We start from the raw sequence: 21,003 nt of genomic DNA, 5'->3' as shown, positions 1-21,003 counted from the left end.
AGAATACTGTAAAATCTCCCTTCCCTCCCCACTCCTGCGGGAAGGATACTGTAAAATCCCCATTCCTTCTCCACTCCTGGGGGAAGGATACTGTAAAATTTCTACTCCCTCTCCACTCCTGGGGGAAGGATACTGCAAAATCTCCATTCCCTCCCAATCAGCTGGGACTCAGGAGGCAGAGACTAGATGGGGGCGGGGCCAGTCAGAGATGGCATTTACCGGTTCTCTGAAGTGCTCAAAATTTCCGCTACTGGTTCTCCAGGACTGATCAGAGCCTGCTGAATACCACCTCTGCTGGGAAGATATACAGTAGCTTTTTTTTATACGGCACAGTGCCTAATGGATAACTCTACTTTGGTTTTTGCTCAGGAAAACGTGGAACAGAAGGATCCCACCATCTGGGTATAACTTTTCTTCCTGCCAAGGTTAAAAGACAATAGGTTCTACCAGGATGAAGCCATCTGAGATCACAGAGATTTGGAGAAGGGCAGCAGGCTGCCAACGAGACCACGTTTCTCCTGCCGGATTGTCAGGCGTGGACTGACAAGGAAAGTGCAGACGGGCAAGAAGCGCCAGGCTCTTAAGATTTAGCAGGACTTCCAACTGCTACAACTTCCACGCCCTGCGTACTACACAACTGAAGTGTCAGGATTACTTTGTGCAGTCACCTGTCTTGGCTCTTTTCCTTCTTGAACCCTTACCAGAAAATTTTAGAACACAGCAGCTAAACAAAATTGTATTTTTTTTTAAAAAAACCATCCCTTTATTACTTTCCTGGAGGGGTTGGGGGGGTGAATTGAAGTCATCACAGAATAAGCCATGGAAGCCAAAAGGAAGAGAGCCTAGGAAAGAATGCTCAGTTGAGGATTATGGATAAGGTTAATTGCCAGAAATGAAAGGAAGCCAATTTTGTCAAAGTCCTCTTTTATACTGGGGCACCTCCTTTTTTCTTTTCTTTGCCAGAGAGATCCTCTTAGACCAGAATTGCTGTTGGAACTGGTAGGACCAGTGGTAGGATTCAGCCAGTTCGCACCTATTCAGAACCGGTTGTTAACTTTCTAATCAGTTTGGAGAACAGGTTGTTGGAAGAAATCTCATTTTGTTTTTTCCCACTTTACAGGGCTAATCCTGTAAGGAAGGCAGGAAGGAGACATTCTGGTGTTGTTTCTAGCCTAATCTTTATTGCCCTGCTTACAGAAACTACCTCCGGTTAACCTAGATTACATTGTAACAGATGAGATGAAGTGCCAATTGACATGAGTGACGTTGATTTGGCCATGCCCACCCAGTCACATGACCATTGAGCCACACCCACCCAGCTGGTCATTAGGGCAGAGAACCGGTTGTTAAATTATTTGAATCCCACCGCTGGACCTTAGGACCAAAGGGTATAGATGCATTAACACAGCCTTTGATTCACTAGAGAGGTTCAGCCAACGTGCTAAACATGGTTAATGAATTGATTTACTGAATCATCAATTACCCAAATAGGATTTTCATCAGGTAGGGAGTAAAGAAGACAAAACAATTGCTCTAACTGAGCAGATGCACCTGTTAGCTCTTTAAATGACCCAGTTAATTCTGCCAGCGTTCAGCCTCAAGTGGAGGGAGCTACCAGCCCAATAGATTTTTCCCCCTCTGCACTGGAGAAATGAGCTTGCTCACACCATTCAATATAACAACCTAAGCTTGAAACAATCTGCCCTAGACCTAAGCTACATTCCTCAGCTTGCATTTCTCATTAGTGGGTGGGTATACAGTATTTGCAGATAACCACAGGTTATTGGGAATGCTCAGAACTGAGATACCACTCCTTGGGTTAGGGCATTAATTAGTATTTGCAACTGGAGATCTCCACCTTACTCAAAAGGGACAGAACCCATTTTACACCTTCAGCAGCATCACATACTATATAGCTAAGGTTTTCTTGGATTACATCAGCTCAGAGTTGCATGCTGATTATGCATCCATCCTTAAAAATAAATATGTAAATAAACGAACAAGCTTTTGAACTTTTATTAAAATTAGCATTTCAGGCAGGGGAGCAACCATTTCATTATCACATGGAATTTCTTTCCTATTTACTTTAGGTATGTGTGTATATGTGTAAAAACGCAATGTCATTTTTTAAAAAGCATTTAAATGTATTTAATTTATTACTGCATTGTTCTGGTGGTGTGAGGCGGATTTAATTCCAATTAAAATAGTACTTAAAAGTCTTCTTGTGCTTAGTACAGTTCATTCCCACATGAGCATGAATATGATTGCTGCTGTACTTACGGCTTCTAAGCCATACCTAATCCATATCTTATGTCCAACAACCATATCCTACACAAATGTTTTTAAATTTTTCATCTGGCAACTCAAGAGGAAAGAAGATTTTATCCTTTTGCAGCAAGAAACAACTTTGTGGATCAGTCTGTATGAATTTCTAGACCACTTGTGCTACAGAGGTTTTGAAATCTACCATACCCCTCTGGTTTCTTGTCTGTCCCTGTGCTAAAAGTGCACCTTAAGTGCACCTTAACCTGTGAGGCTGGTACTTAACTAATTTTATCTCAATGAAATCGACAGCCCAGGTGCCGGGAAGAAGGGCACACAGAGGGAGAAGGAAGAAGGGTGCCTGAGTGGTTACAGCCCCTTGGGTTACGTACGATATGAGCCAACCCCATGCAATGGAACTATTGTGTAGGACCTTTTCCCAGCCCTGATTCGTGGTGGTGTTTTTTTTTTTAAAAAAAAACACCTTCCTAATAAATAATAGTTTTAGGAAAAGCAAGTGGTGTGAAAGGCTCCATGGTTGCCATTAAAAAGCCAGAGAACTGGGAGGGAGAAGTTTAAGGAATGCGAAGAAGCTTTGGAAATGGATTCTGTCTAAAGTTAAAAAAAAAATAGGGAATCTGTCATGGACAGTCTTTCTACTTCACTGTATAAAAAAAAATATCCCCATAGAAAATAAGCTGCGCCCTCCAATATCCATGCACATCTGGCCATTTTTGTCATAAGCCTGGGAGTGCCTCGAATCTGGATCTCGCAATCCCAGTAGTCCTGTGGCCATTTAAGGCTGCTCTGCTGCAATGCACACCTCAAGGCTTCCCCCTGGTGGTGGCTTTCCATCATTAGTCTTTGGCACTTCAAAATATCCCAGAACGATGCCCGTTTGAGGTTGGAGGGAGCTGGGGACAGAGAGGCTCAACTTCAAAACCTCGGCACAAAAATGTTGACGCTAGAGAAAGCCGTCCCCCTCCCCGCTGGAGTTCAGGTTGCTTATCCACTTCCGATCCTGTCCCCTTCTGTCGTTTAAATTCAAGGGAGGTAAAGGATGCTGGGATATTGCCAGAGTTTGCAAGGTTTTTTGCAACGTGACCTGTAGGTATGCGCAAGTCCAAAGTTAGAAGGGGAGTTCGGTGTAAGGGGCAGATGGCTGCTCTCAACCAGGAGAAGGATAAAGACCCAGGCTTCATGGGGCAGCCTCTTGCAGAATCACTCCCCGTGGAATATGGTTCAGTTCAGATGCAAAATATGACAAGCAGACAACATGCCACTTTCATCAATAAGGTCTGGAAGATGGCTTGTCCAATTAATTCTGTTATAACACAGTTGTGTGGTGGTTTTTTTTTTTTTTTTTTAGTAATGCGAAGTTCATTTCTCAAGTTGCTCTTCAGGCCTGAGAATGTAGAAGCCTCCCTGAGTTCTGGGCACTTGGCTAGTGGACAGGGCAAGCTTGTTTTGCCAAGAACTATGACTAGCTGCCAGAGCAGGCTGTCCAAGACTCCAGTCACCTGAGGACATAGCCAGTTGTCAAGGGTGGGGCTCAGCACCCTCTCTCACTGAAGACTAATTGCCCGTCATGCATTTGAAATGGTTTTTGAAGTAGAAGAGGCTTTGTTCGGTGTTTATCATGTCATTCGTTATGTTGGGATAGCGGAACTTGGCATATTGCTTCTCGCTTGCCGATTTTAGCCATGGTAGCTTGATCTTTGAGGCATGGTCTACCACCACATTGGAGCAGGAACCAACATGCAGAATACCCAGGCCATCAATGAAGAACTCTGCAGTTAGAAAAACCCAGAACGAAGGACAAAAATTAGCATAAGCCTATGACTCTTTAACAGACAAGCCTTCTGTGCATGCTTTTTGGAACCTTCCTGTTGAGTTGAGTAGAAGTTGTTCCAGGCCAATTAAAACTTTCAATGAAATACATAGAAACGTACTGCAGATCCCATGATTTTTTAAAAAAAAAGATAAATAATATTTAGCGCAATATAAAAAACGCAAATAATTTTTCAGTGGACCACCAAAATTTTCTCGTGGACCACCAGTTGCTGACCACTAGTTAGGATTACAACATTTCTCAATCTTGACTACTTTAAATTGTGTGGAACTCCCAGAATTCTCCAGGCAACATTGAGTTGAAGTCCACACATCTTAAAGAGGTTGGAGAAACACCGGATCACAACATCAAAGGAAACCCAAGTTCACCCTTTTGATTGATTGTGTGATTTGGATTCTCTTTCAGGTAGTCCTTGACTTACAACCACAATTGAGCCCAAAATTTCTGTTGTTAAGTGAGACATTGGTTAAGTGCGTTTTGCCCCATTTTACAATCTTTCATCTCAGTTGTTAAGTGGATCACTGCAGTTGATAGGTTAGTAACCTGGTAGTTCAGTGAATCTGGCTTCCCCATTGACTCTGCTTGCAAGAAGATCACAAAAGCAGATCACATGACCTTGGGTTATAGCAATGGTCATAAGGATGAATCAGTTGCTAAGTCCCTGAATTTTGATCATGTGATCCTGGGGATGCTGGATCTGTGAAAAATGGTCATAAGACACTTTTTCCAGTGCCGTTGCAACTTTGAATGGTCACTAAATGAACTGTTGTAAGTCGAGAACTACCTGTATTATCTTCTATATAGGAAACAAAAGCTATTCTATGTTCTATTCTAGACACAAGGCCAAGCTGAGGGTCTCCCATACTGGCAGCATCACTCACCAAGGTGGGCAACACGGTTGAGGCGTGGGTCAAAGCCAACTTGCAGAACCTTCTCTGTGCGTGCTAAGAAGAAATTGATCACTCCATCAGTGACTACACAATCAGGGAAACCTTCAATGGTATGGTGATATCCCTGGCGCATTCGCAGGCAATCTCCCTCCTCAGTACCAGGCTGCACGCTGATCTGTTGGCGGTACGTGGTGGTGTAGCCCGTAATCTCCCGTACAGCTCCACCCACCTGCGGAAAACAAACCATAACGTTGAGGTTTGGATGGTGTGCACCTGTATGTGCATGTGAAGGGGGTTCTGTCTGTGGTGGGGGGGCAGATTTCTTGGGGGAAGGTTGTTTCATTACTCTTATCCTGTTAATTTTGTTTTAATGCCCTTTGTGTCGCTTTTATTTATTTATTAAATGTTTATGCTGCCCATTTCCTCTATAAGGTGTCTCTGGGTGGCTTAGAAGTTATAAGATGTCAAAAATAATTAAAATGTTAAAACTACACAGGGCTATGATTTCAAAACTAGTCTGAAACCAGAACCAAGAGACGAACAGGACAGGGGTGAGGTCTTCTGACCTTGTTATGTTTTTAGTTATTTTAACTTAGATTTTGTAAGCTACCTAGAGTCTGTAGGAGTAGGTGGCTATACAGGGACGTGCAGTCACTAGAGGCAAGGGAGGCGGAGCCTCACCAGTCTCCTCAGGAAAAAGAAAGAAATTTAAATATTTTTTAAAAAATAATTAAAGCCAAGATAGTTGCTACCAGATTCCAGGTCACAGTGGCTTGGTGTCTGCTTAGTTTTAACCAAAGCAGGAGGCGAGAGAACTCGGGGCCTCTTTTCCATAAGGAATTTTTCGCCTTCTAAAAGTTAATAAAGAGTTAAAAGGCAAAGAAGTTCAGATGGAAAAGAGGCACTAATTCTCCCGCCTCCTGATTTGGAAGCAGCCAATCGTGTCTTCTTGAGCACGCTTACGTTGGGCGGGGTGTGCTTCAGAGGAGAGAGGAGTGGGCGAGGAGGAGGCTGCCTGCCTCTTTGCTGCAGATCTGGGCGCTTGGCGGCTCCCGCAATGCAAAGTAAGTGCCCCACCATCCCCGATGCTGCCGCCCGCTGCCCCGGCCTGCTTCTCCAGGCTCCGCCGCTGGAAGTCCCGGATCGCCTCTGGGGGAAGGCTGGGTGAGAAGCGGAGCGAAGCTTCTCTGCGGCCTCCCGGCGCTGCCCAGAGGCTCTTGCAGGAGCACGTATCAGCGGCCGGCGGCCTGGAGCGGCCCCGGTTGTGAGACAAGGGAGCACTTAAAGCAGCCGCTGCCGCCGCCGCCACCACCCCTCCTTTGCCCGGCAGGGTGGTGGTGGCGGAAGCGGCAGCGGCTACTTTAAGTGCTCCCTTGTCTGTCTCACAGCCGGGGCCGCTCCAGGCCGCCGGCCGCTGACACGTGCTCCTGCAAGAGCCTCTGGGCAACACCTGGAGGCCGCAGAGAAGCTTCGCTCCGTTTTTCACTCAGCCTTCCCCCAGAGGCGATCTGGGACTTCCAGCGGCGGAGCTTGGAGAAGCAGCGGACGCAGGCCGGGACAGCGGGGGGGCAATGGGGCACTTTGCATCGCGGGAGCCACCAAGCGCCTTTGCTGCAGACCCGGGCGCTTGGTTGCTCCCGCGATGCAAATCCCCCCCCCCGCCGAGCCTCACCAGGTATCAACCTCACCGCACGTCACTGTGGCTATAACATGTTTAGTGAAATATTGATTTATTTAAATCAATTAATATCTGAACAAATTAAGCTACAATCAAGAACTGGAGATTTAAGCAACGCTACATCCAAAAATAACCATTGTTTGATACACTTTTGCAAATTTAAGAAGGGAATGAACCTCTCTTTTTAGTCCCTTTATAAATTGATTCCCTTCATATTATGGGGTACAAAGATGTTCAAATCACAGCCACGGACTAAGTCTGCCTCCACATTTCTATACCAACTATGAAATCTTTAACTCCCAGCCAGCATGGTGAAATAAATGCAGCCATGGGGCAGGAACTCACCAAATCTAGGGAAGTTTTCTCAAGCACATCTACAAGCTTTTCCACTTTGGTGCGGGTTGTGAAAATGAAGTCGTCATCCACCCACAAAACATATTTGGTGGTCACCTGCGAGATGGCAAGATTCCTACCAGCAAACCAGCCCTAGAAAGTGAAGGTAGAGAGGAAAAAGAAGATTGCAAAGTCTTATCAGTTTATTTATACATTTTCAATTTACATAAACAAATGCTTGGTGAACAGTATATTGTCTGGGTCAATTTGCTTATGTAATAATACTTTTCTAACTCCTGATGTCCACCTCTGTCATCCAACCATTTGTAAAACAAACCATGATCGAAAATACTCTGTATCTTCCCTTTCTTTTATCTTTAACATCAATATAGAAGATGTAATTAATTTTTTTTGATTGTGCAGAAATGGATAGAAAAAGCTATTTATGAGCATTGCTCATCATCCTTTTGCCAAATAACTTGTTTGGCTCCAAAACACTGACAATTTTGTACCTCAAACTTGTCACCTATGCCTTAACAATGACTTTATAATCCCGAGTTTTGTCTGTCAACCTTTTCAAAACTCTGATCAGTACCATCCATTTCAACTTTGCATCGTTCAACTGAATAACTAAGTAATCTTCTATGGAGCTCCAAATTTACTCCTGCAACCCACATGAGATTCCTACCTGTCACTTTTCTTTCACCCTGGTTCAATATGAATCCCATCCCCTTCTAGCAACGAAGATATTGGGTAATGTCAGAAAACAAAAAAAACAACCAAGCTCAGAGAGCACCAAGGACTCCATAATATGGCCTTAACCAGTTCAGCCTTGATTTTTATCCTACAAATGCAAGGCAACTTTTATCCTAGACTCAGGGGTCTGGATCTCTTCAGCTACGTGATTGTCAAATTTTCCATGCTTTCTCCTGAGAAATCAACTCAGTGAACGGCTTTTGGATGAGTAGAAATATGCATGAATCGATATTGAAAAAGGTGGGTGGGAAATTCAGCTCCTTAGTCAATCTAACTTTGATCACCAGTAAGTTGCTGGGGGAAATTCCTGTTCAATCCATGGTAACAAATTTCAAATTACAGAAATGTTTCCCAGCATAAGAGGACAATGGAGGGAGCTCCTTTTAGCAGAGGTTCCTTAAGCCCTTTCCTTACTCACCAAACCTCTGGGACGAAATCCTTCCCAAACTTGCAGTGCCCTTAAGAACCTGGCCTAGGCTAGGCCTGAGGACTCCCCTAGTGGTGTCAAAGTCGATTTCATTGAGGGGCACATCAGGATTGTGTTTGACCTCGGGGGGGGGGGGCAGGCTGGGCGTGGCCAGCTCGATATCATTTGTGTCAGGGGCGCCTCTGGTGGCCTAAAGGCTCTGTCAGCGAAAACGGGCTCCCAAACTCCATTCTGGCTGCGATGGCCTCCTGCAACCCTTTGCCAGGAAAAACGGAGCTAGGGAGGGCTGTTCGCAGCCGTACCAAGCTCCATTATCACTAGCAGAGGCACTGCGGGACGGTCCTTCGCTGTTTCCAGGGCGGCCCCACGGGCCAGATCTGAGCATCCCATGAGCCAAATCCAGCCCCCGGGCCTTGAGTTTGACACCCCTGCCCTAGAACATCTCCCACCTTGCCAAAAGGCATGATATACTGCTCAATGTGGGGTCCCTGCACGTGTTCGATATCCTGGCTATCATCTGCAATGATGATGGTCACAGTGGGGTAGAACTTGCGGATGCTGTCAATCAACACTCGCAGTTTGTCATAGCGTAAGAAGGTTTTGGTAGCTATGGTGACCAGGGCGCTGATGTTGTAGGTTCCTGGGGAAGAGAACAAACAGGAAAATTAGCAAGAGGATTCGGCTGAAGGAGGATTTGGCAGGATGTCTAAGAACTGAACAAAAATTGCACTCTTCACCATGTTTATTTTTCAGACTAAAAGAACGATGGACTGCCCCTTCCCAGTTAATTTTGCTGTTCCTTACGCTTTTCATAATTCCACCTTTCTGATAACAGGCAGATCATAAGCTGCTTAGAAAGTTCTGACTGGAGTAGCACCAGAATCAGCTAATAAATAAATACCATATTTTTCAGCCTATGAGACACACCGGAGTATAAGACGCACCATGATTTTGAAGTATTTTTTTTAAAAACGGTTTTTGTATTTTGCAGGCCTCTGCACGCCTCATTTTTTGCAAACTAAGAAAAGGACATGCAGAGCTTTGGAAGGCTTGTAAAGTGCCTCTGGGGGCTGAGGGGAGGGAGCCAAAAACAAGCAAAAAATGGGCCTTTTTTGCAAAAAAAAAAAAGGTATGCAGAACTTTGAAAGGCTTGTAGAGTGCTTCTGGAGGTGGGGGCAAAAATAAGCAAACAAATGGGCCATTTTTTGCAAAAAAAAAGGCATGCAAAGCTTAGTGAGGCTCATAGAGTGCTCCTGGGGGTGGGGGGGGGAGGGAAAATGAGTAAAACCAGCCCATTTTTTTGCTTGTTTTTGCCCTCCCCATCCCCCAGGAGTACTTTGCAGGCTTCCCAAACCCTCTGCACATCCATTTTTGAAAAGGGGGTGGGGTTTTGGTAGGCCAAAAATGCTATATTGAGTGCATAAGACGCACCCAGATTTTCACCCTCTTTTTTGGGGGGGGAAGGTGCATCTTATACTCCAAAAAATACAGTATGTAAATGCGTAAATAACAAATTAACCAAGTTCAAGCAATTTATTTAGTGATGAATAACAACAACAGCAAGGACACTCCAAAAACCTCTTAGCTCCTGGAAAGATTGTTCCACCAACAGCAGAGCAGGGTACCACAATCTTCCTCTGGTGCAGTGTTTAGGCTGGGTGATAAAGAGCAAGAAATACTTTGGAAAAGTCTCATCCTAAACACAATATCCCTTACTATACTCAGTTTGCTAATAAGTGCCTACAAATGAGTGCCTGGAGTGGCAATGGCAGAGGTGGGTTCCTACCAGTTCCCACCTGTTCGGTAGAACCGGTTCGTCAAATCTACCGAACCAGTTAGAAGAGGTTCCACCAGTGGACCCGGAAAGCAGGCCACACCTACAGAAGAGGTTCCAAAAATTTTTGAAACCCACCACTGACATAGAGAGACACAGAGGGAGGGAGGGAGGGAGGGAGAGGCAAAGAGCTATACACACACACAGACTCACACAGAGAGAGAACGAGAAAGAGAAAGAAAGGAAGAAAGAAATAAAAAAAAGAAAAAGTGAGAGAGAAATGAAAGAAAAAAAGAAAAAAGGGACAGAGAGACAAAAGGAAGGAGGGAGAGAGAGAACACATGGCCGGCAAGCCACTCCCACCAGGTCACATGGCCGGCAAGCCACTCCCACAAAGGTAGCATCCACAGAGTAGCTTCGAAATTTTTTTGAAACCCACCACTGGGCAATGGGTAGAGGAAAGCCTCCCTGGGCACTTTTCTGATTTCAATAAAGGAGAATATTTGTAGTTCAGGGTTGAAATGAGGGGGTCCTTGGTGCTCTCTGAGCTTGGTTGTATAGGGGTTTTTTTTGGCAGATGTTTCATTACCAAACTAGGTAACATAAGCAGTGCTAACAGTGATGTTACCTAATTCGGGTAATGAGACGTGCAAGAAAACAACCAATCTCGGAGGGCACAAACGACCTTTCATTTTTCTGGTTTCTCTTTTGGACTGTTTTAAAAGACTACAGCATAACCCTGGAGAAAGCAGACTTGGAAAGGGAGGTGCATACTTGATTCCACTGGCACATACTCAAGAACACCATTTAATTTCACGTTTCCCAAATTCTCAGTTGAGATCCAGCAGGGAATATTTTCCACCTGGAAATCGTGGACCACTACTGCTATCCATTGGATGAGCTCACCTTCACTAGTTCCTCCCCTGGATGATCCTGGATAGTGGAGCCTGGGTGTAGGTAAATGTCGGATGCGAATGCTGAAAGATGCATGATGCTCATCCGTAGAAAGCTGCACTGGAAAACAGAGGAGGAGTTTAAGTTTAAGTTTAAGTTTTATTTTATTTATATGCCGCCCTATTCCCTAAAAGGGACTCAGGGCGGCGAACAACTTAAACAGGAAGGGGAAACATACAAGTGCAAAATAAACATATTAAAATGACCAACAACCACACCTGTCGAGAGGGGAAGGGAGCTCATCAACCCCAGGCCTGCCGACACAGCCAGGTTTTAACGGCTTTTCGGAAAGCAGGGAGAGAGGTGAGGGTCCGAATCTCCATGGGGAGTTCGTTCCAAAGGGCCGGAGCTGCAACAGAGAAGGCCCTCCCGCGGGTCGTAGCCAGATGGCATTGACTGGTGGATGGAACCCGGAGGAGGCCGGCCCTGTGCGATCTAATGGGTCTTTGGGAGGTAATTGGCAGCAGGCGGTCTCTCAAGTACCCAGGTCAAAGGAGGAGACCAAATACTAGTCTTGGATGTGATTTTCCTACCCTGGTGCCCTTTAGATATGTTGGACTTCCATGCCCAACATCTCTTATGTTGAAATGACAGGTTAGCATATCTGGAGGACAACAGGCTGAGTTGCATGAAGAGGAAGATAGCAATACTGAAAATACTCCTAAGCTTGGGAACTAATAATTCTTACTTGTTTAGATGTCCTCAGGGCAATTGTGGTTGGCTTAGTTTGAGTTTAGCAAACTCAAACTCTATACACCACAGCTTAGGTTTTCATGTGAATCATCCACTAAGGCAATAAACTACAGGTAGTCCTCGACTTACAACAGTTTGCTTAGTGACTGATACTTCAGTCGGCACTGAACGGCACTGAAAAAAGTTACTTATCTCCATTTTTTACCCTTACAACCGTTGCAGCATCCCCGTAGTCAACTGATCAAAATTTGGATGCTTGCCTACTGACTCACATTTATGATGGTTGCAGTGTCCCGGGGTCGTGTGATCCGACCTTCTGACAAGCAAAGTCAATGGGGAAACCAGATTCACTTAAGAACCGTGTTACTAATTTAAGAACTGCAGTGATTCACTTAAGAAAGGTGGCAAGAAAAGTTGTAAAATGGGGCAAAGACTCACTTGACACATTTCTCACTTAGCAACAGAAACTTTGGGCTCAATTGGGATCGTACATTGAGGACTAGCTATATAGTTTTAAATCCTGGCTCAACATTGTACAAACATGTATATAATGTATAGTGTCTGTGTGTGTACAGGTAGCTAACTATATATATAATATATAATGTATTAACCTTACACAAACATGTATATAATGTATATAATGTTTGTGTGTGTTTGTTAGATATATTATGTATGTATGTATGTATGTATGTATGTATATGTGTGTGTGTATGTATGTGTGTGTATATATATATATTGTATATATATATATATACACACACACACAAACACCATGCATGAACGCATGTGCACATGCGCACGCACGCACACACACACCCGTGTGTGTATATATATATTTGTGTTGTATTTGTGCTGATAAATAAATAAATGGAGACTAGTATAGATCTATTTCAAGCTATTTAGCTCTCATCAGCTAGCCATACCCTTACTGGGATTCGAACCTGGGCTGTATTACATATTAGGCAGATGTGTTAACCACTAAGCCACAGGCTCTCCTCCTTTATCAGCTGAGCCAGGGAAATATGTATATAATTAGTGTCATAACCCCTGGTATGCCCAAATATGGGAGGAAGCTCACTGCTTCCATTCTCTGTCTATCGGCTCGTCACAAGAGACTATCCAGACAGAAACCCAATATTTTTTTAAATTTATTTATTTTTTCTAATATGTAATACAGCCCAGGTTCGAATCCCAGTAAGGGTATGGCTAGCTGATGAGAACTAAATAGCTTGAAATAGATCTATACTAATCTCCCTTTATTTATTTATCAGCACAAATACAACACAAATGTAACAAAGGCAACAGTAAAAATATTGGGTTTCTGTCTGGATGGTGATGATGAGCCGACAGAGAATGGAAGCAGTGAGCTTCCTCCCATATTTGGGCATACCAGGGGTTGTGACACTATATATATACATACATACACACACACACACACACACACACACATACATACACACATGTTGTATTTGTGCTGATAAATAAATAAAGGGAAACTAATATAGATCTATTTCAAGCTATTTAGCTCTCATCAGCTAGCCATACCCTTACTGGGATTTGAACCCAATAAGTGACATTAAATACATATATATAGAGAGTGCTAACCTTGCATAACATTATGCATTATGTAGGGCATTTTTAAAACTCTTGTGAGGTTACAACTTAGCAAAGTTAAGAGATGGGAAACTTCAGATCAACTTAAGGTGTTCTCCTAGACACTTATAGCTTTGCTGCCTCAAGATGTAATGATATCTACTAGCTTTGATGGCTTTTCTGGTTAGTCCTCAGTTTATGAACACAATTGAGCCACATTTATGTTGTTAAGTGAGAAATTTGTTAAGTGAGTCTTGCCCAGGGGTGGGATTCTACCGATTCTAACCGGTTCAGGCGAACCGGTAGCTCCAATTATCAGCTGGGAGCGAACCAGTTTGCTCCGACCTTCAGCAGGGCCCGCCGACCCACCCCTGCGCTATACTCACCTATGTTACCTTTTCCGAAGCTCAGCTGATAGGCACAGCAGAGTGGATTGCCATGCTTCAGCTGTTTTCCTCCCCAGCAGCAATGCGGAAGGTTATTTCTCTGCAAACTACGCAAGCGTGCGCAGAGTGCACAAGGCACACACTCAGCAAACCAGTAGAATCCCACTCCTAGTCTTGCCCCATTTTAGGACATTTCTTATTAAGTGAATCACTGCAGTTGTTAAATTTGTAATGCAGATGTTAAGTGAATCTGATTTCCCCATGGACTCTGCTTGTCAGAAGGTTGCAGAAGGTGATCGCATGACCCTGGGACACTGCAACTGTCATAAATGTGAATCAGTTGTCAAGCATCCAAATGTAAATCATGTGACCATGGAGATGCTGAAATGGTTGTAAGAGTGAAAAAATGGTCATAAGAACGTTTTTCAGTGCCGTTGTAACTTCTAACGGTCAGTAAGCGAATTGTTGTAAGGACTACCTGTATAAGAGAATTAGAAAAGGGGATTAGGGTATTGGTGACCATTAGTCACAAAGCCCAGGTGCCATTCTCCGATCAATAGCTACAGCACTTAGACTTACATGCCGCTTCACAGTGCTTTACAACCCTGTCTAAGTGGTTTACAGCGTCAGCCTATTGCCCCCAACAATCTGGGCCCTCATTTTACCCACCTCGGAAGGATGGAAGGCTGAGTCAACCTTGAGCCTGGTGAGATTTGAACTGCCTAACTGCAGGCAGCTGGCAGGAAGCAGAATTAGCCTGCAGTATTGCACTCTAACCACAGCGCCACCAAGGTTCTAGATCAATGATGGTGAGCCCTTTCGGCACCGAGTGCCCAAATCGGAACACACGTGAATGTGCGTGCATCTGCATGCGCGGGAACCCTGAAGACCAGCTGGGCAGTGCACAGCTGTTTTTTGGCTGTTTTTCGGGCCATTTTCCAGCCCCAAAAACCAGCCTGGAAACTGGCCCAAAAAACAGCCCCCCAAAAGGCCCAGAAATGGCCTAAAAACCAGCCTGAAAAACGGTCTGGTTTTTTTGGCTGGTTTTGACAGTTTTTTGGGCCATTTTCTGGTGCTCCAGCACTCGCAAGGACACGTGCACCAGAAACCAGAAGAGCAGCTTCTGGGCTCTGCGTGCCATTTCTGGCATGGGTGCCATAGGTTCGTCATCATGGCTCTAAATCATGTTACTTCCTTCTCTGTTTCATATCCAAAACGTGAAGTAAACAGGCAGCTCTTACTGTAGCAATTGTTATTTCTGTGGCGAGAACCTTTTGGTCCCATGGTGGAATAAGCTGATCTAGATGGGCCATTGGCCTGTTACTGCAGGAGCGGGTCCTGTGAGGGTTTTCAAACAAATCGCTGTGTCATACGCTACCACAAGTCCCTCTGCTCTCTATTTTCCTAGATAGTGACTTGACTTAGAAAGATCAAGGCGAAAGAGAGATCTGGGGATAAAATCCTGAAGGATTGCTGAGAGGCAATGTCTGGGTTTGAAAGGATCTTTCTCAGCACATTCTTTCTGTTCTTCCAGTGAGGACTTTGCCAAAGGACAGGGCCGGCGTTAGGCGGCAGAGTGCCTCCTTTCAAAACCGCTACAGGCCACAAAACAGAAGGAAATTTGCAGCATGAGGCCTAACATCCTCCTCCCCCCCTCTCAGTAAAATGCCTGCCAAGAGACAGGAAGAATAGCTTGAGCCTAACATCCTCCTCCCCCTCTCAGTAAAACGCCTGCCAAGAGATGGGAAGAATAGCTTGATTCTGCAGAACTGCGGACTGTTTCTCCGGTATGCCAAAAATCCAAGAGAGTGGGAATTCTCCTGGGCAAAAAGCTTTACCAAGGAAAAGGAAACATATTCAGTTAACATAGCAATTTTCTTTTGCACTGGGAAAGCACCGGGGGGGGGGGGGGGAACATCTGCATCTTTGCTCAGAAAAACAAAAATCCTGTCAAATCCAGTCCAGTTCTAAACATAAATCAATTTATTATTTAACAGATTAACAGAGTTGGAAGGGACTCTGTAGGGTCATCTAGTCCAACCCTCCCCCAGCCCAAGCAGGAGACCCTACACCACCTCTGACAGATGGCAGTATGCGGACGACACTCAGTTGTATCTGTCCGCCCCGTGCCAACGCAGTGAAGCGGTTGACACAATGTGCCAGTGCCTGGAGGCTGTCAGGGTCTGGATGGGAGTTAACAAGCTTGTACTCAATCCAGACAAGACCGAGTGGCTGTTGTGTTTCCCTCCCAAGAATTTGGCCAGTATTCCATCACTCAGGCTGGGGGGTGAAAATTTACGCCCCTCAGAAAGGGCGCGGAACTTGGGAGTCCTCCTGGACCCACAGCTGACCTTAGAACATCACCTGTCGGCTGTGACCAGGGGGGCATTTGCCCAGGTTCGCCTGGTGCACCAGTTGCGCCCCTACCTGAACCGGGAGGCACTCGCAACAGTCACTCACGCCCTCGTGACCTCAAGACTGGACTACTGCAATGCGCTCTACATGGGGCAGCCCTTGAAGAGCATTCGGAGACTTCAACTTGTCCAGAATGCAGCCTTGCGAGCGATTGTGGGTGTACCTCGGTACCCCACAACTTCTGAAGGCAACTTCTGTTCCATTGGTTGATTGCTCTCACTGTCAGAAAATCTCTCCTCATTTCCAGGTTGAATCTCTCCTTGTTCAGTTTCCTTCCATTATTCCTTGACTGGTCTTCAGGTGCTTTGGAAAATAGCTTGACCCCCCCCTCTCTGTGGCAGCCCCTCAAATATTGGAACACTGCTATCATGCCTCCCCTGATCCTTCTCTTCACTAGACTAGCCATGCCCAGTTCCTGCAACGGTTCGTTGTATGTTTTATAGCCTCCAGTTCCCTAATCATTTTGGTTGCTCTTCTCTGCACTCTTTCTAGAATCTCAATATCTTTTTTATGGTGTGATGACCAAAATTGGATGCAGTATTCTAGGTGTGGTCTTACTAAGGCTTTAGGATGGTAATAATACCTCACTTGATCTTGATTGTATCCCTCTGTTAATGCAATTTAGGATTGCATTGGCTTTTTTGGCTGCTGCTACATGCTGTTGGCTCATATTTAATTGGTTATCCACTAAGACCCCAAGATCCCTCTCACAGTTACCGCTATGAAGCTTGGTTTCACCCAGTCTATATGTGTCCTTTTGGTTTTTCTTGCCAAAGGCTTTACTTTTCTCCACATTGAATTTCATTTTGTTAGATAGGGCCCAGTGTTCAAATCTGTCAAGATCCATCTGGATTTTGAGCCTATCATCTAAGGTGTTGGTTATTCCTGCCAGCTTAGTATCATCCCCTTCTATTCCCTCATCTAAATCATTTATGAAGATATTGAAGAGTTCTGGGCCTAAGACGAACCTATGGTACCCCAATGCTTACTTCCCTCCATGTAGATGTAGTACCATTAAGGACTACTCATTGAGTAGTTTGTCAGGCAATTACAAATCCATCTGATGGTGATGCTATCTATCCCATTCTTTTCTAGCTCACCAAGAAGTAGTTTGTGGTCTACTTTGTTGAATGCCTTGCTGAAGTCTAAGTATATTTCCCTGCCCTTTGTGAGATTACAAGTAATCCTCAATTTAAGACCAAGATTGGACCCCAAATTTCCATTGCTAGGTTGTTAAGTGAGTTTTGCCCCATTTTACACCCTTTCTTGTCACAGTTGTTAAGCAATCCACTGCAGTCATTATGTGAATCATGCAGTTGTTAAGTGAATATGGCTTTCCACACTGACTTTGCTTGTCAGAAGCTGGCTGGGAAGACCACAAATGGTGATCACATGGCCCCAGGACAGAGCAGCTGTTATACATACATGTCAGTTGCCAAGCGCCTGAATTTTAATCACATCACAGTTGAAAGTGTGAAAACTGGTCAAAAGTCACTTTTTCCAGTGTCATTGTAACTTCAGTAAAAAAAAAATGGTTATAAGACGAGAATTACAGCATCAGGATTAATGTATACTTCTAAGTCATCTTCCTGGAATTTCTTTCTTTACTTCGTATTTCACCCAGCCCTTGAATATACTATTTCTTTGAAAAGCTTGAACAAAATTCTAAGAAGCTGCAAGTTTCAGAAAGCAGATAACAGCCCTCTACATCGCCAAAACCCACGTTCTACTTTCCAATTTAAGAGGAAGTTGATTAGCTATGTGGGATTGGAAAGGCCCTCCACCTCAATCAACTCCCATCAACAACACTTTCATTTCATCATGTTGCTGCGGTATTGAGATTGTAATGAAGAGCACAACAGGAACTGTTCAAATTGCAATAGAATTCAGATGAAGGCCAAAGATTTCCTAAGCTCTGTCTGTCTCTCTGTCAGCATTCTCTCTCTGTCTATCTGTCTCTCCTCACCTCCCCCTTCTCTCACTCGATTATTTTGGGGAGGCATGAGGCCCCAGTGGTTAAAAAAGCTGTGCTTATCAGCTGCAGAGCTGACAGCCGAGTTCCAGCCCGAGTTCTGCCCAATAGGGTGAACTCATGTTCTTGCCCCAGCTCCTGCTAATCTAGCAGTTCCAAATCATGCAGACGCAAGTAGATAAAGAGGTACCCCTTTGGTGGGACAGTAACAGCGTTCCATGCCCCTCAGTATATAGTCATGATGGCCACATGACCACAGGCAGGTCTTCAGGCAACACTGGCTGCCCCAACTAAGAAACAAAGATGAGCACTGTGACCTAGAGTGTGACATGACTAGACAGGAAAAACTATACCTTTGCCTAGATTATTTTTATTGTATCATTATTATTTTATTATTTTTATACTTAACTGTTCTGTCCCCCCTTCCTCGCTCGTTAACAGACAACAGGCAGACAAACTTAAAAGGAACTCTCTTTATCAGTTCTCGGCTCAGACTGGCTGCAAGCCCAAAAATAACATAAATAAAGTCTCTGACGAGATAACAGAATACCAAACAACAACTCTTGCAAAGCAATTCACTTCTCCAAGTGTCTCTCACAAACCATGACCGATGAATCCTGAACGAACGAATGAACGTTGACTCCTGCAACCAGGACATGGCACCATCCGTCCTTTTATCCTCAGAAGATGCCCCTAACGAGCCCCAGCTGCATTGTTAAACTTGCATCCCGAAAAGACTCACAGAAGACTGCTGCTGAGTGACAACACTTAACTCTAGGTAGCAAACACACACACACACCTCCTATTTTCCCCACAACAACAACTCTGTGAAGTGGGTTGGACTGAGTAGCCCAAATCACCAAGCTGGCTTTCATCTCCAAGGCGGAACTAGAACTCATGGTTTCCTGATTTCTAGATTGGTGCCTTAACCGCTAGAGCAAAAATTATTCATCAGCAGAGCAAGATTTGAATGTTGGATGGCGGATAGTTCACATTTTTTCTTTCACCCTCAAATTGGTAGAATCCATCGGTAAAGTTAAAACAACATCTAGGAAGAAAGGCACAGGAAACCATATAATTGCCTAGAAATAATATTATAGCAGTCATATTTTTGCCCAGAAAACAACATAGATCTGTCCATCTAGTGAAGTTTACTTCAAAGAAGATTCTACCTTTACCACAATAGTCCCGGTATTATGTATATTAAGATGGGGGCTCCTTAAGTGAAGGACTGACAATGGATACATCTGAGGCGGGAACATTGGAAGAATTGGCATGCCTCAAAGTGTTGGTTTCTCTCCCCACCTTCAGCAACTTCTTTCAATTTGCCTTCATTTGTCACAGTGATGTTCATGATCTGTGGTGGCGCTGTGGTTAGAACGCAGTACTGCAGGCTAATTCAGTTGACTGCTGACTGCCAGCAGTGCAGATCCTGAGCAACCCAAGGTTGACTCAGCCTTCCATCCTTCCAAGATCGGTAAAATGAGGATCCCGATTGTTGGGGGCAATATGCAGACTCTGTAAACTGTTAGAGAGGGCTGTAAAGCACTGTGAAGCAGTATATACCATATTTTTTTGGAGTATAAGGCGCACCATTTCCCCCCTAAAAGAGGGTGAAAATTTGGGTGCATCTTATACATCGAATGAAGCCCCACCCACCCACCAGCCCCCACCCTTTGGCCTCTGCTCCCAGCAATTTACCTCTTTGCAGCAAACAGGGTCTTGCAAAGGCTTCATTAAGCTATAGCAATCCCTGCAGCCTCTAACAGCTGATGATCGGGAGAAATTGAAAGTGAAACTTGCTGTTTGCTTCACATGGAAAATTGCTTGGAGGCAGATTTTTTTTTCTTGTGCTAATTAGGCTGTTTGCTGCAAGGAGGTAAGTCAGCAACTATAAATGCCTATAGAATGTTCAAATTATTAGACTTATTTTTTTAAAGACTACGTTATTATTGTTCTAGACAACGTAACAAAATGAAGCAGCTTTTTAAAATAAATGCTTGATCTGAAGAGGCCCGGTGCTATTGTTTTAAAAAGTGCTATTCTTTTAAATAGCAGAGAATAACTATACTTCCAGAAAGCACATTTTAACAGCATCTGTACAAGTAGAGTCTGAAGTATGACACTACAAACAGTGTATATTGTCTGTATTGTTTGTTGCAAAGAGGCAAATTGCTGGGAGGCAGAGGCAGATATTTTTCCCTTGTTTTCCTCCCCAAAATCTAGGTGCATCTTATACTCCGGAGCATCTTATACTCCAAAAAAAATACGGTAAGTCTAAATGCTATTGCTATTACAGTTCCCCTCCAGTGGTTTGCCTCATGGTTCATTGTTGGACTACTGATATTTGCAGTGGTAATGATTGCCCCCGTACCCACCTATATCTGCTGTATTAGGATGGAAGAGGGTGTTGGTGTAGGTGACAAACTGCATTTGCCGGTTTAGATTGTCCAGCTGGGATCCAGTCAAGGAGAGGTGCATACGTCCTTCCCCTTCCACTTTGACGCCTTCTACCTCCGCAGCCACATCAAAAGTACCCATTGTTGCTGTCAGGTTGACCTGCGATAAGGACAAATAACCAGGGGAAAAAAGAGAATGTAAGGGTCAGGAGAAGTCTGATTAAAAATCATGTCCTCGGTATTTTTTCCCCTCTTTCGAGTCTACACACATATTGAGATGCTCTGTTCCTTTTAACCCTCTCCACCAAAAACCCCTATACCCAGTGGTGGGTTTCCATTCCGGTTTGCTTGTGCGCGCTCGCAATGCTTTTGCACATGCGCAGTAGCCTCCAGGCGGGTGGGCAGAGCCTCCCATTGCCGCCCCTTTGTATACTTTCAGTAAACAAGCAACATACACACTTTTCAATACATTCTTTTTCTTAGACATCTTACGTCAACCCTACACTTCAGAAATCTATCCAGATTATGCTGGCATCTAAGCGGAGCACCCCAGCACTGCCTATTTCCATGGCAATGGAAGCACAGCCACACGTGAAATTAATTAATCATTGACAGCTCT

The 21,003-nt window shown here is 44.4% G+C and overlaps 2 protein-coding genes across 7 annotated transcripts in view; one reads left to right on the top strand and one right to left on the bottom strand.

Moving 5' to 3' along the window:
* LOC106553722 (solute carrier family 26 member 10-like) overlaps positions 1-1,877 on the top strand; it is a 30,182-nt gene extending 28,305 nt beyond the window's left edge. The window contains exon 18 of the mRNA XM_087710581.1: positions 370-1,877. Within this exon, the coding sequence (XP_087566707.1) occupies positions 370-408 (39 nt within the window). The 3' untranslated portion in view covers positions 409-1,877. The remainder of the gene's footprint in view (positions 1-369) is intronic.
* Positions 1,878-2,001: 124 nt separating this feature from the next.
* B4GALNT1 (beta-1,4-N-acetyl-galactosaminyltransferase 1) overlaps positions 2,002-21,003 on the bottom strand; it is a 63,315-nt gene continuing 44,313 nt past the window's right edge. For all 6 annotated transcript variants that reach the window (XM_087710577.1, XM_087710578.1, XM_087710575.1 and 3 more), the window contains 6 exons: positions 20,364-20,544; positions 10,879-10,986; positions 8,648-8,838; positions 7,028-7,168; positions 4,996-5,233; positions 2,002-4,052 (listed from right to left, as the gene is read on the bottom strand). In XM_087710577.1, coding sequence (XP_087566703.1) covers positions 3,838-4,052; positions 4,996-5,233; positions 7,028-7,168; positions 8,648-8,838; positions 10,879-10,986; positions 20,364-20,544 — 1,074 coding nt within the window. In that variant the 3' untranslated portion in view covers positions 2,002-3,837. The remainder of the gene's footprint in view (positions 4,053-4,995; positions 5,234-7,027; positions 7,169-8,647; positions 8,839-10,878; positions 10,987-20,363; positions 20,545-21,003) is intronic.

The sequence above is a fragment of the Thamnophis sirtalis genome, unplaced genomic scaffold, assembly GCF_051295495.1.
Source record: "Thamnophis sirtalis isolate CommonGarterSnake01/CBP01778 unplaced genomic scaffold, rThaSir2_p1.2 scaffold_3, whole genome shotgun sequence".
In the NCBI taxonomy this organism is placed as follows: Eukaryota; Metazoa; Chordata; class Lepidosauria; order Squamata; family Natricidae; genus Thamnophis; species Thamnophis sirtalis.
Note: the sequence above shows the minus strand (reverse complement) of the source record. Positions and strands in the feature narration are given on the sequence as shown.